We start from the raw sequence: 13,314 nt of genomic DNA on the forward strand, positions 1-13,314 counted from the left end.
GGCAGCTCTTGAAACATAAGCAAGGATCTTAGTTGTGGCATGTAGGATCTAGTTCCCTGACCAGGGATCGAACCTGGGCCCCCTGCATAGAGGAGGCCCATTGAGAGTGTAGAGTCTTAGCCACTGGATGGCCAGGGAAATCCCCTGCATTTTGTTTTCAGTGGAAAAACAAACAAAACCCTGTTACAAATAGTTCCAGAATAGAGTCAGTTGGAGAAAGAAGTATCCAATGTGTGGCAGTGAATAAAAAACTGACATAACAGAAAAGCATTTAATTGGAGATATAATTCACATTTTATTCAGTAATCTGCCATATTATCCTTGAAACCATTAATAACCCCTCAATCACAAAAGAAGCAGTGGGAAAGACCCAGAATTTTGTGCAGAAGTCACTCTCCACCAAAACCAATTCATAGTCTACCATCTTTCATGGCTGTGGTTTTACCTGGAGCCTCTTTTTTGGGGGGAGCAGGGAGAGGGATCTGTTTCTCACCAATATTAGTTTAAAAAAAATAACATGACGTACTGTGTCATGGAAAAAAAACAACAAGGTCTAGTTCCTAGTGAACCTGCAAGCAGGGGGACCTTCAGGAAAGGAACCCTACAATCTCCTAGAAGCGACCGTCAATAACCCTTCTGCCCCAACCAGTTAACAGTCATAAGAGATAGCCAGGTGAATGAGAGGGGTAGTCATTAGCTGGAGAACCATGAGTTAGACTCTCTAGAACAGGAATGGCTGAGTGAATCAGAACAGGAGGGGCACATCTACAGAGTCTGGAGAAAACTAATAAATAATAGGAAAGGGTGGAAAGATACAGGTTTCCCACACTGTAGGAGCCCCACAGAAAGACGGGAGTCAAGGGCAGTCCTGTGCTTTTCTCTGAGACAGGTGTACACTGTACAGGTCCTGCAGTTTTCAGAGAAAAATTGGAATGCTGCTGAACTAGTGCAAAGTGAAATCAGAGTAAACACTGTGTGAGGTGATGGGACAGGGGTTAGGGTTAAAAACGAAGCTGTCTAAACTGCGGTCCTGACCTGAAAGTGGCCGTCAGAGCTGCACACTCCAGAGCACTGTGTCGGAGGGCCCGAGTGAAAGGGGATACCGCTTCTGGCTGGGAGGGCAGAACAGGCATTCTCCAATCCTCTCTTCTGGATTCCCGGCATGTCCTCTGTGTCCCTGCTCAGCCCACCCCATTCCAGGCACTTGCCTGTCTTCCTTATCTTTCTCTGTAATGTGAAATGGGAGCCTGAGAGAAGATCCTGCCTCACAGGTGTGCCTCACAGGTGTCCAATAACTGGGTGGAATTATGTGCTGTGGAGGCCTCACTCTATTTTGGCCCAAGTGGGTAGAAAAAAATTAGAGGAAAGGAGAGCTGATAAGATGGTAAGGGTAAGGGTAAGGGTGGTAAGGGTAAGGTGTTTTAATCAGAAGGGTGAGCAAGGGTATCTCAAACTTAGTATGTGGCTTAAAGCAGGTGACAGGGAGAATGTCAGTACAGCCAAGGACCACAGGAAGGTAGCTGGGAGCGCTTTGCCAAACACATCAGTCTGCATAATTAGAAAGCTAAAATCTTTTTCTACTATCTACTTAACTTTTTAACTAGAGCTGATGAGGGAATCATGAATAACTAGAGTACCCCTCAGAAAAGATGACGCTGAATATCAAAGTATAGGGAAAGCTTTTGAATATCTTCTTTTCTCCCCCTAGGAACTTTATATACTATATTTTCTCTCTCTTTTAATTAATTAATTAATTTATTAAAAAAAATTTTTTTAAACTGAAGTACAGTTGGTTATAAAAATATTATATTAGTTTCAAGTGTACAATAAAGTGATTCAGTTTTTTTGGATATCTTCTTTAAGTTTGTTTTTGGCGTTTTGGTCTAAAAGCAATCAAGTAATAGAGAGATGCCATCCCAAAAAGGAACGTCTGTAGGAACCAGAGCAGTTGGGTCCAAGTATTCGTGATGCCTTTAGACCTAAAAAGAGAAAAGAGAAAAATCTATCCACCAGAATCTTAGTGTTATGGTTTCACAGGAGTCATTTTTTAAAAATGCATTACTTCTACCTACTTTCATTGGGTTTATTTTGCACTTTCCTCCCACTTCTTAACTCGAATTGTTAGTTCATTTACTTTAGTTTTCCTTATGCATTTAGGAGGATACACTCCTCTCTGAGAAAGTCTGGCTACTGCCTAGGGGATGATATTATGAAACTATTTCTCACATGATTTGATGAGCATATAGGGTTAGAAATCACTGGGATGGCTTCAAAGCAAGTGTTTTGAAGACAGATTAGAGGTAAATCCTAGCTTGGGCTTCCCTGGTGGCTCAGTGCTGCCAGTGCAGGAGACCCAGGTTCTGTCCTGGGTTGCGAAGATCCCCTGGAGAAGGAAATGGAAACCCACTCCAGTACTCTTGCCTGGAAAATCCCCTGGACAGAGGAGCCTAGCAGGCTACCGTCTGTGGAGTCACAAAGAGTCGGACATGATTTAGCAACTAGGCTACAAAAGACAAATCCTAGCTTGGCCAACTACCAGCATGACCTTGGGCCAGTCACTCACTCACTCTCAGTTTTCTCATCTAAAAAAACAGGAATAATAGTATTTATCTCACCTTGAGATAAGTTACACAAAGTGGTTAGTAAAGGGTCTGGCACATGGAAATAATAAATACTGTTTATACACCCATTCAAACTAAACTGCTTAACACCAAGGTCAAAAGAAAATGGCCCAGTGCAAGTGACTGACTTGCTACAGTTTCATCTTTATATAAATAAGTCTCATATTTTTTTAAATGTAAAAACAATATAATTTTCTATACTAATAGATTAAAGGAAAAAAATTGTATGATCATAAAAAATGCAGAAAAAGAATTTGATAAATTTCAACATCCACTCTTAATACAAGTTCTTAGAAAACTTGGAGAACAGAACTTTAATCTGATAGAGAAGACCTATACAATATACAACTCTAGAAAAAAGATGAGGCAGAGTGTTGAAAGTTTACAAGGCCAGGATGCCTACTATTACCACTTCAAGTTGACAATGAACTGGGTTACTGAGAGGGTAACAGGCAGGAAGGCCAGGGGTCTCCAAACAGAGGAAATAGGCTACAAGTGTCAGGCATTTTTTCTCTCTCTTATACGGCCAGGAGACAAACTACTAGTGTTATATATTTTCCCCTTCTCTATACAAATTTAAAAAGAGGTTTCTCTTAAAATTTTGTGTTGCCATGATGACACCTGGTTCCACCTAAATTTAACTTTTCTCAAACTTTTGAGCTAACCAATGCGCTTTTCTGATGGAAATGTTTGTCTTAAGCTATGTCAATGAACTATGTATTTACCCTGCTGCTTCTGCTGCTGCTAAGTCGCTTCAGTCGTGTCCGACTCTGTGCGACCCCATAGATGGCAGCCCACCAGGCTCCCCCATCCCTGGGATTCTCCAGGCAAGAACACTGGAGTGGGTTGCCATTTCCTTCTCCAATGCGTGAAAGTGAAAAGTGAAAGTGAAGTCGCTCAGTAGTGTCCGACTTGGCGACCCCATGGACTGCAGCCCACCAGGCACCTCCATCCATGGGATTTTCCAGGCAAGAGTACTGGAGTGGGGTGCCATCGCCTTCTCTGATGTATTTACCCTAGACTCTGTCTTCAAGTAGGTTCTGCTTAAGACTCAGAACTGATAGTGCACTCAGTCATGTCCAACTCTTTGTGACCCCATGGACTGCTGCACCCCAGGCCTCTCTGTCCATCACCAACTCTCAGAGTTTATTCAAACTCATGTCCATTGAGTCGGTGATGCCATCCAACTATCTCATCCTCAGTCGTCCCTTCTCCTGCCTTCAATCTTTCCCAGCATCAGGGTCTTTTCAAATGAGTCAGTTCTTCACATCACGTGGTCAAAGTATTGGAGTTTCAGCTTCAACATCAGTCCTTCCGATATTCAGGACTGATTTCCTTCAGATAGACTGGCTAGATCTCCTGGCTGTCCAAGGGACTCTCAAGAGTCTTCTCTAAAACCACAGTTCAAAAGCATCAATTTTTTGGCGCTCAGCTTTCTTTACAGTCCAACTCTCACATCTATACATGACTACTGGAAAAACCATAGTTTTGACTAGATGGACCTTTGTTGGCAAAGTAGTGTCTCTGCTTTTTAATATGCTGTCTAGGTTGGTCATAGCTTTTCTTCCAAGGAGCAAGCATCTTTTAATTTCATGGCTGCAATCACCATCTGCAGTGATTTTTGGAGCCCCTCAAAATAAAGTCTGTCACTGTTTCCACTGGTTCCCCACCTATCTGCCATGACGTGATGGGACCAGATAAAAAAGTTGGCTTAAAACTCAACATTCAGAAACATTCATAAAACTAAGATCATGGCATCTGGTTCCATAACTGATAAGGGCTCAACAAACCTATATGTTTTACTCATACATTGTCCTCCTAATCTATACTAATGAAACTATATATTTACTTGGAAACCTGCCTTTCTTCAAGATTCATGTCAATTGTTTTATGGCCTGGGATGACTCACCTGGTGCCAATGTTATGCCAAAATGCGTGTTGTGGGTGAGGGCCTGGTGCCACTCTGAATTTTGAGACATCTCCTTTCTCTAATTAACAGCTTGCTAATAGATATATAACTTACTGCTAAAGGCTAGCAGGGGGGCACTTTTTCTGCCTCCTTCTGATGTCTATATCAGAAGCTTTCTCTATCTCTTTTATACTTTAACAAAACTTTATTACACAAAAATAAAGCCTCTGAGTGAGCAAGCCTTATCACTGGCCCCAGATTGAATTCCTCTCCTCCAGAAGCCAAGAATCCCAGCGTCTCTTCACTGCTCAGCAACAACCTTCCATTACTAGCTAGTGCAGTGAAGGAAACTTAAAAGGTATATGGAGTTGAAAGGAAGAAATAAAACTGTCTATTTCTATAGGCAACCAGGTACCTAGAAAATGTAAAGGAATCTTTTAAATCATTAATGATGAATAATTAGATGAATAGATAAACTATTAGAACTAAAAAATGAATTTACCAAGGTCACTGGCTATGAGGTCAGTAGACAACCATCAACTATATTCATAGATTATACCACCAAACAATAAAAAGGTGAAATATATATCACAGTGGGCCAGGACATACAAGAAATTCATTCACACAGAATTATTTATAATAGTTTAGAAAAGCTAGAAGTTTAAAAGTCCATCAGAAGGAAGATTTGTTAAATACATTAGGGCACATCTATATAATATTATATACTAATGAATGAGTTCAATGAATGAGTTTACATGGATAGACATGGGAAAATAGGCATATATGACAATAAAAAAATTATAGAAGAGTTTGTGTCTATGTATATATATATATATATATATATATATGGTGGCTATAAAGTCAAACATCCAGTCCAATCTTATGTCTAGTTAAACAGAATTCATCAATTCCTTTCTATTGCTGGACAGTGGAATTTGGGGTTAAGGGCTACAAATGTTCTGCATGTCTTCATGATTTTTTATTTAATTGGAGGAAAACTGCTTTATTCTGCCTAACAACACATTTAGTGATTCTTTCATTTAAATGTATTTATTCATTCATGAAAGGAATATTCACTCTGATTTACAGTGGAGATTTCTTTGGAAGGAATGATGCTGAAGCTGAAGCTCCAGTACTTGGCCACCTCATGTAAAGAGCTGACTCATTGGAAAAGACTCTGATGCTGGGAGGGATTGGGGGCAGGAGGAGAAGGGGACGGCAGAGGATGAGATGGCTGGATGGCATCACTGATTCGATGGACGTGAGTCTGAGTGAACTCCAGGAGATGGTGATGGACAGAGAGGCCTGGCGTGCTGCGATTCATTGGGTCGCAAAGAGTCGGATACAACTGAGCAACTGAACTGAACTGAACTGAATGATACACTGCAACATGTTAGTCCATAAATAAATGATTTCAGGAACATGAGAAGAGTGCCCTAACCTCTCTATGTCTGTTCTCCCACTTCCTCTCAAAGAACTGGAGAGCTGGATGTTCCATTCGAGTCTTTTTGTTTTCATTAGAGGCTTCATATGCCAACTGCACAATAGGTGTCATGTACTCCAGCACTGTAATTTGGAGGGCTGCACTGCACACCTCCAAGCTGAGCTGTCATTGAGAAGTGAAGAGGCTTTCAGAAAGAGGTGCTGCTGCTGTGGCACCTCCTATCGCAAGTCAGCCTGAAAAGCAGCTTCAAAAGAACCATTCAGAGAGCCTGACAAGAGTCCCCTGTGATTTTGGGGAGGGTTAACAACTGACTCACAAGTTTAAATACCAGTAGAGCTGCCTGATAGGATCCATGGCTGTGCAGGAAATGGCACACACCCGCAGATTTATCCCAATGGAGGGATAAGGAAGCTGTCCTTGTGAGCCTTACAGGTCTTGCGGAAGGGCACTGGTGTGCATGGGCTTAAAAGCAACCCCGCCCCAGAGGCCTAACTAAAGGGCAGAAGAAACCTAAATAAGAGGAAAACATTATCAACCCGAAGCGGAAACTGCAAGTGACATGCTGACTAAGGTTGAAGGAACCATCAAGGCAACTGTGGAAAGCAGATCCCTGCTGATGAGCAGTTTCTCAAAAACCCACCAGGGACCCTTTGGAGAGAAAGAAGCAACAATGGGTATGTAACGTCAGCATCACCCAGTTGCCTGATCACAAGGCAGATCATGTTCTGCTTCCTTTACATGTACTTCCGGCACCCCAAGGGGCTACAAGCAACTACTGCTAGTGAGCAGCAAACAAAGTCAGAAGGAGAGTGAAGACGTCAATTCCACCCTTCCCCATGGCGGCCTGCTGAGCCTTGGCTGAAGAACAGATGTACTGAATTTGATAAAAGTTCATAGTTTTAATAACTTTATAACTTGACTGGACTTGACAATATCAGATAGTGACTGAACGACCTGTGGACCTGCTTTAGATTTTACCCAGGGCTAGGGTGAGTGGCAGACAATAATCCACGGGGAATTGGAGAGAGGTAAAAACATAAAGCTGCTTTATGCTCCTCTCCTAGAAAGTCCAGCTTGTTTAATAAAACAGAAGGTGGAGTAACATAATATATTTAAGTCAGTTAGCAGTTGTCTGGCATAGTGTGCACCCAAGAAATATTAATTATTTTTATTATTAAAACATAATAAAGTATCTTATTTTCCACTTTTAGAAGTAATACCACAAAAACAGAGGTGGTAACTAATCTTGAGCCAAAGAAAAAACACTCAGTTGTAAAGCAGTCTGGCATTACTATAACCATTTACTTTCTGTGTACGCTTACATAAAGTCTAAATGTGAAGAGAAGCTTTTTCTAGTTTTCTCACATTTATTATTTACACTGGCATTTGCTGAGTACGGCCTAGTCATAGGATCTTTAGCTTTCATTGCACCCCAGAATCATCTACAGAACTTGAAAAAAAAAAACAAACCACATTCCTGTGCCTGAAGCAAGGCCTACCAGATTAGGATCTCTGGGTCTGGAAACCAAACAAGTGAATTTTAAGAAAGCTCCTCAGGTGATTCAGTTGCAAAACTAGGGGGTTGAGAATCATTGGGCTAGGTCAGTACAGCTCTTTTTCAAACTAGAAGGTAGCCTGCTAATCTTTCCTTCTAGATGGGACTACAGGGATATTTTTGAAAAAAAGAAAATGAATTATCTAAATTAAATGACTAATTGACTCATTAATACAAATGAAATGAATTCATTCATTAACTATTTACTGAGTACTCCCTCTGAGTACTGAGTTGAGGCTCAGTATTAGGTGTGCGACTTCAACTCTATCCTGAGAGTGTTCTCAGCCTACAAGCACATGAATTATTCAAATATGGCTACTCTTAACTTATGTGTGATACCAAGAGAAAAGCAACAAAGATCGATTAAAAACACTTACTTGCACAATACAATGGCATACAACGACTCTCCCACGTGAATCATCCAGGCAAGCCAATAACTGAAACAAAAGTCAGCCTAGTTTAAGGTGATGGTCCTTTGCTGATGAGATCTAACAGAAAAACCTCCAAAAGAAGAGTGCTTTACTATGAACGAGCACCATTTTTGGAAGGCAACCATGGGCCTTCCAGGGAGACTGAAGCTGTGGGGTCCACATCCCATTTCTGGAGCTCTACTTACCAACCATGCATGAGGGTGTGATAATGCTTCAGCAAGTACTGAGTGAAGGGGCCCAGGGGTCCCAGGCTCTGATAAGGAACACTCTCAGGCCAGAAGAGCACCCACTGAAAGAGAACCAGAGTACTTTTAGATCACTTCAATGTATTTTTAACCAAGGCTATGAAATAATCCTGATTCTGCAAGAACAAATAACAGACCAAAGAAACTCTGAACCAGCCCACACAGGCTTCAATTCTCGAATTCTATTTTCTAAAAGCCATTTCAGTGGAAGATTTCTGCTAAGGAAACTATGTGGTTATCAGACTTAGTGCCCAGATTAGCTGACTTCTGATTACTGAATTCCACAATTTAGTAGTCTGCAACCCACTGTTTTGGGTATCTTCTTGTGGCTCAGCTGGTAAATAATCTGCCTGCAATGCGGGAGACCTGGGTTCAGTCCCTGGGTTGGGAAGATCCCCTGGAGAAGGGAAAGGCTACCCACTCCAGTATTCTGGCCTGAAGAATTCTATACAGTCCATGGAGTCGCAAAGACTCGGACACGACGACTTTCACTGTATTCTTTAAATGAATTCTGTCTCTCAAAAAAAAGTTGCTGCTTATCTCAATAGAGATTGTCTTCTTGATTTTACATCTATGGCATAATATGCACATCCTCTCTATCCCTTCTTACCACTTAAATTCTACCCAACCTTTAGGTTTATCCCCATTTTCTAAGCAATTCCAACTGCCTCAGACATTCTGCTTTGGAAGCCCTATCTTGACTTGGCAGCCCTAGAATTGTCAACTTGGCCTCTTTTCTTCTCTCCTCAGTTCTACTCAGACCTGAATAAGTCCTACGAACCTTGGAGACGCAAAGGCAGGAACATTTCCAAGAGAAAACCTAACAAGCCCACCGAACTTTCGCTTACGCTAATTACCTAGGCAACCGCCAGCCGCGCAAGCGCAAGACCTCCCTCCTCCCCCCTCCCCAGTGCCCCTGGCTCTACGGGAGCCTGGCGGGCCAAAACAAAACGCCGCGCCGTACTACACCTTACCCCGAAATATCCCAGCACCAGGACCGTGACCAGCGAGGGCAGGGGTCTGGCTACACGGAAGTAGGAGGCAGCAGCCCCACCAGCCTCCGACTTCGCCGCCATTTTGAAAGATCTAGTCACCTAGTCATAGGGTGGGGAGAGAAAGCGTGGGCAGCTGGTTTCTCAAGATCTCAACACAGGCGAAAGGCGCGGACAGACGAGTGCGCCTGCGTTTTCTTCCCGGGTCTAGTCCCCTGGCTCAGAGCGCGCGAGAGCCGCGATTGCGCCTGCGACCTCTCCACGGCTCCAGGTGGGATCTTGCACCTCCAGGCAGCACTCCAGGCCCTCGCCTAGCCTTCCTCGGGGCCCGCTGCCCTTACCGTGTAATAGCCAAAAGAGAGGATGATGACAGTAACGCAGAACAGACTGCTCCTCTGGAAGTAGGCCTCATCTCCTGTTGCTTTCCCCATCGCTGCAGCGCACATTATGGGATGCCCGGCAGGCCACTGGCAGTGCGCGGGGAGATAAAGGCAAGGCAGGGGCGGGGCCACGGCCAAAGCTCCTCCCTTCTCTCCCCTAAGGGAGGAGGGTCTGTGGGCTTGAAACTTGGAAACAGTTCCCACCCACTCTGGCCTGGAGGGCTGGTCATCATTTTGCAGGGGAGACCCCCCCCCCCCCCCACTTCTCTGAGTTTCCGGAACTTAAGATAATGGTGTTGGAATAGATGGTGCGCTCTGCTTCTGATAACTATGGGTCTAGGTGTGTTTTTTTTTTTTTTTTAACTTTTTGTTTTGTATTGGGGTGTATATAGCTGAGTAACAATGTTGTGATGCTTTCACGTGTTCTCTAAGTCTGTGAGTCTCAATCTGTTTTGTAAGTAAGTTCATTTGTATCATTTCTTTTTAGATTCCACATATAAGTGATGTCCAGTGATATTTCTCCTTCTCTGACTTACTTCACTCAGTATGACAATCTGTAAGTCCATCCACGTTGCTGCAAATGGCATTATTTCATTTTTAATGACTTACATTCCACTGTATTTATGTACAACTTCATCCTTCCTCTGTCGATGGACATTTAGATTGCTTCCATGTCTTGGCTCTTGCAAATGGTGCTGCAGTGCTGTGTGTATCCTTTTGGATCATGTTTTTCTCCAGATACATGCCAGAGTGGGATTGTATCATATGTTAACTCTAGTTGTAGATTTTTTTAAGGAACCTCTGTACTGTTCTCCATAGTGGCTGGAGATCCCCTCCAACATTGTGGGAGGATTTACATCCTCCCCAACATTGTGGGAGGAGTCCCTTCTCTCCACACCCTCACCAACATTTATTGTTTGTGGATTTTTGATGATTGCCATTCTGGCTGGTGTGGGGTGATATCTCATTGTAGTATTTCGCTAATATATTCAAAAGCAGAGACATTACTTTGCCGACTAAGGTCTGTTTAGTCAAGGTTATGGTTTTTCCTGTGGTCATGTATGGATGTGAGAGTTGGACTGTGAAGAAGGCTGAGCGCTGAAGAATTGATGCTTTTGAACTGTGGTGTTGGAGAAGACTCTTGAGAGTCCCTTGGACTGCAAGAAGATCCAACCAGTCCATTCTGAAGGAGATCAACCCTGGGATTTCTTTAGAAGGAATGATGCTAAAGCTGAAGCTCCAGTACTTTGGCCACCTCATGTGAAGAGTTGACTCATTGGAAAAGACTCTGATGCTGGGAGGGATTGGGGGCAGGAGGAGAAGGGGACGACCGAGGATGAGATGGCTTTATGGCATCATGGACTTGATGGATGTGAGTCTGAGTGAACTTCGGGAGATGGTGATGGACAGGGAGGCCTGGCGTGCTGCGATTTATGGGGTCGCAAAGAGTCGGACACGACTGAGCGACTGAACTGAACTGAATAATTAGCCATGTTGAACATTTTTTCACGTGCCTCTTGGCCAACTGTATCTCTTATTTGGAGAAATGTCTATTTAGGTCTTCTGTCTGCTGTTAAGCATAGTGAGCTGTTTGTAAATTTTGGAGACTAATCGCCTGTTGGTCACATCATTTGCAAATGTTTTATCCCCATCTGTAGGTTGTCTTTTCATTTTGTTTATTGTTTCCTTTGTCATGCAGAAGTTTTTCAGTAGGTCGCATTTGTTTGTTTTTATTTCCATTATTCTAGGAGGTGGATTGAGAAAGATATTGCTGCAATTGGTGTCAGAGTGTTCTGCCTTTGTTTTCCTCTAGAAGTATTATAGTGTCTGGTCTCACATTTAGGTCTTCAATCCATTTTGAGCTTATTTTTGTGTATGGTGTTCAAGAATGATCTTTTTATTTTTATTTTTAAATGTAACTGTCCAGTTTTCTCAGCACCATTTGTTGAAGAGGCTGTCTTTCCAACGTTGCGTGGTCTTGCCTCTTTTGTTACCATAGGTGCATGGGTTTATTTCTGGGCTCTGTATCCTATTCATAATGGGGCTAATTTTTGAACTTATGCTCTACTGTGCTCTGTGGGGAATGTAAAAAGAAACCACAATTAAATAGACCTGGGATACTGACAGGGGGCACTCTCACACCTTGTGAGTCTAGCAGAGGCTGATAGGAAGACCAATCTTCTTTCCTGGCAAGGACTCAGCCCAAGAAAACCCATGGATTCTATTTTCTACAGCCTTCCCAACGTCCTTTTCTTCTTAAAAGTGTTCTTTCCTTTGGTGGGGCGGCAGCAGCTTGTGTTGTTGTTCACGTGATTGCAGACCCCAAATTGCAGACCCCTGCTGATCCTGAATAAATCTCTTTCCTGGAGAAATATACGGCAGTCTAATTTGTTTTGGGTCAACAGAAATAATCCCCTTCCTCTTCATTACTAAAGATGTATGGATCCATATGGCACAGCACTTATGAGCAATGTTGGTGGACAGATAGAAAGTAAAAGTGAAAAGGTAGCTTAGTTGTGTCCAACTCTTTGCAACCCCATGGACTATACAGTGCATGGAATTCTCTAGGCCGGAATCCTGGAGTGAGTAGCTGTTCCCTAGAATCCTGGAGTGGATAGCTGTTTCCTTCTCCAGGGGATCTTCCCAAGCCAGGGATTGAACCCAGGTCTCCTGCATTGCAGGCAGATATTTTACCACTTGAGTCACCAGGGAAGCCCAAGAATATTGGAGTGGGTACCGTATCCCTTTTCCAGCAGATCTTCCTGACCCTGGCATCGAACTGGGGTCTCCTGCATTAAAGGCAAATTCTTTACTAGCTGAGCTACCAGGGAAACAGTTTAAGTCCTAGCTCTGCCATTAACATTTTGTGTAAGCTTGTTTTTCAGTCACTAAGTTGTGCACAACTCTTTGTGACCCCATGGACTTCAGTGAAAGAGGAAACAGACAGAACAGGCTCCATCTTGAAAGCAGGACTCCATCTTGTGCTGGACTGTGGACTTTGAGCTATATGCCCAGATCTATGGAAATGGCATACAGACTGGAAAACCAGACCCCCACCCCCAGCCAATGGAACAGCCCCAGGACTCGTACCTAGACTTTCCGTCGCCTAAAAGAAACCCTAATTATCTGTGCAACAGAATAGAATCATAAATTCTATTATTCTTATTGGAGTATGACCACAGGCCTATTGATAATTGTCCATTGTTAACTACCTAGGCTTAAGGCATATGAATCACGGGTTAACTTTGATTATATCTTTCTTTTCCTTTGTTCAGGCTAGTTTCAGGGAATGTGGGGAGGTGGGTTTGGGCACGCACAGTTAGGGTATATAAGGTTTTCATAAAAACTGGTCGAGGTCCTTGGCTAAGAGGAGACTCTGCCTTGGGCCTGTGGGTGTAATAAACTGCACTCCACTATCTGCGTTGTCCTTCTGAGTGAGTTTGTTTCCTGAAATGTGTGGCTACAACAGCAGCACTCCAGGCTTCCCTGTCATTCACTGTCTCCTGGAATTTGCTCAAACTCATGTCCATTGAGGTGGTGATGCCATCCAATCATTTCATTCTCTGTTGCCCACTTCTCCTCCTGCTTTCAGTCATTGCCAGCATCAGGGTCTTTTCCAAGCTGAGACTATTATCTAACCCATTTATGCCTTAGTTTCTTATCTGTAAAGTAGGGACATATTGGTTCCTACCTCAGAGATGTGGATGGATTAAATATCAGAACTTATAATAAAAGCA

At 43.0% G+C, this 13,314-nt stretch overlaps 1 protein-coding gene and 1 long non-coding RNA gene across 5 annotated transcripts; one reads left to right on the plus strand and one right to left on the minus strand.

The window, feature by feature from the left end:
* Positions 1 to 270: 270 nt before the first annotated feature.
* TMEM254 (transmembrane protein 254) lies at positions 271 to 9,655 on the minus strand. 4 transcript variants are annotated; one of them, XM_042241207.1, is made up of 5 exons: positions 9,539 to 9,655; positions 9,180 to 9,299; positions 8,146 to 8,249; positions 7,907 to 7,966; positions 271 to 1,979 (listed from the first exon to the last, which is right to left on the minus strand). In XM_042241207.1, the coding sequence occupies exons 1-5, from the start codon at positions 9,641 to 9,643 to the stop codon at positions 1,859 to 1,861; spliced, it is 510 nt and encodes a 169-aa protein (XP_042097141.1). In that variant the 5' UTR covers positions 9,644 to 9,655; the 3' UTR covers positions 271 to 1,858. The 4 variants fall into 4 exon arrangements, with proteins under 4 accessions (XP_042097141.1, XP_004021565.1, XP_042097142.1 ...); XM_004021516.5 differs by lacking the exon at positions 9,180 to 9,299; XM_042241208.1 differs by lacking the exon at positions 7,907 to 7,966.
* Positions 9,285 to 12,993, plus strand: LOC114110805 (uncharacterized). The gene is made up of 2 exons (XR_003586959.3): positions 9,285 to 9,468; positions 10,065 to 12,993. It is a non-coding gene; the product is annotated as an uncharacterized LOC114110805 (long non-coding RNA).
* The last annotated feature ends 321 nt before the right edge of the window (positions 12,994 to 13,314 follow it).

This window comes from Ovis aries, chromosome 25 (assembly GCF_016772045.2).
Source record: "Ovis aries strain OAR_USU_Benz2616 breed Rambouillet chromosome 25, ARS-UI_Ramb_v3.0, whole genome shotgun sequence".
Classification (NCBI taxonomy): domain Eukaryota; kingdom Metazoa; phylum Chordata; class Mammalia; order Artiodactyla; family Bovidae; genus Ovis; species Ovis aries.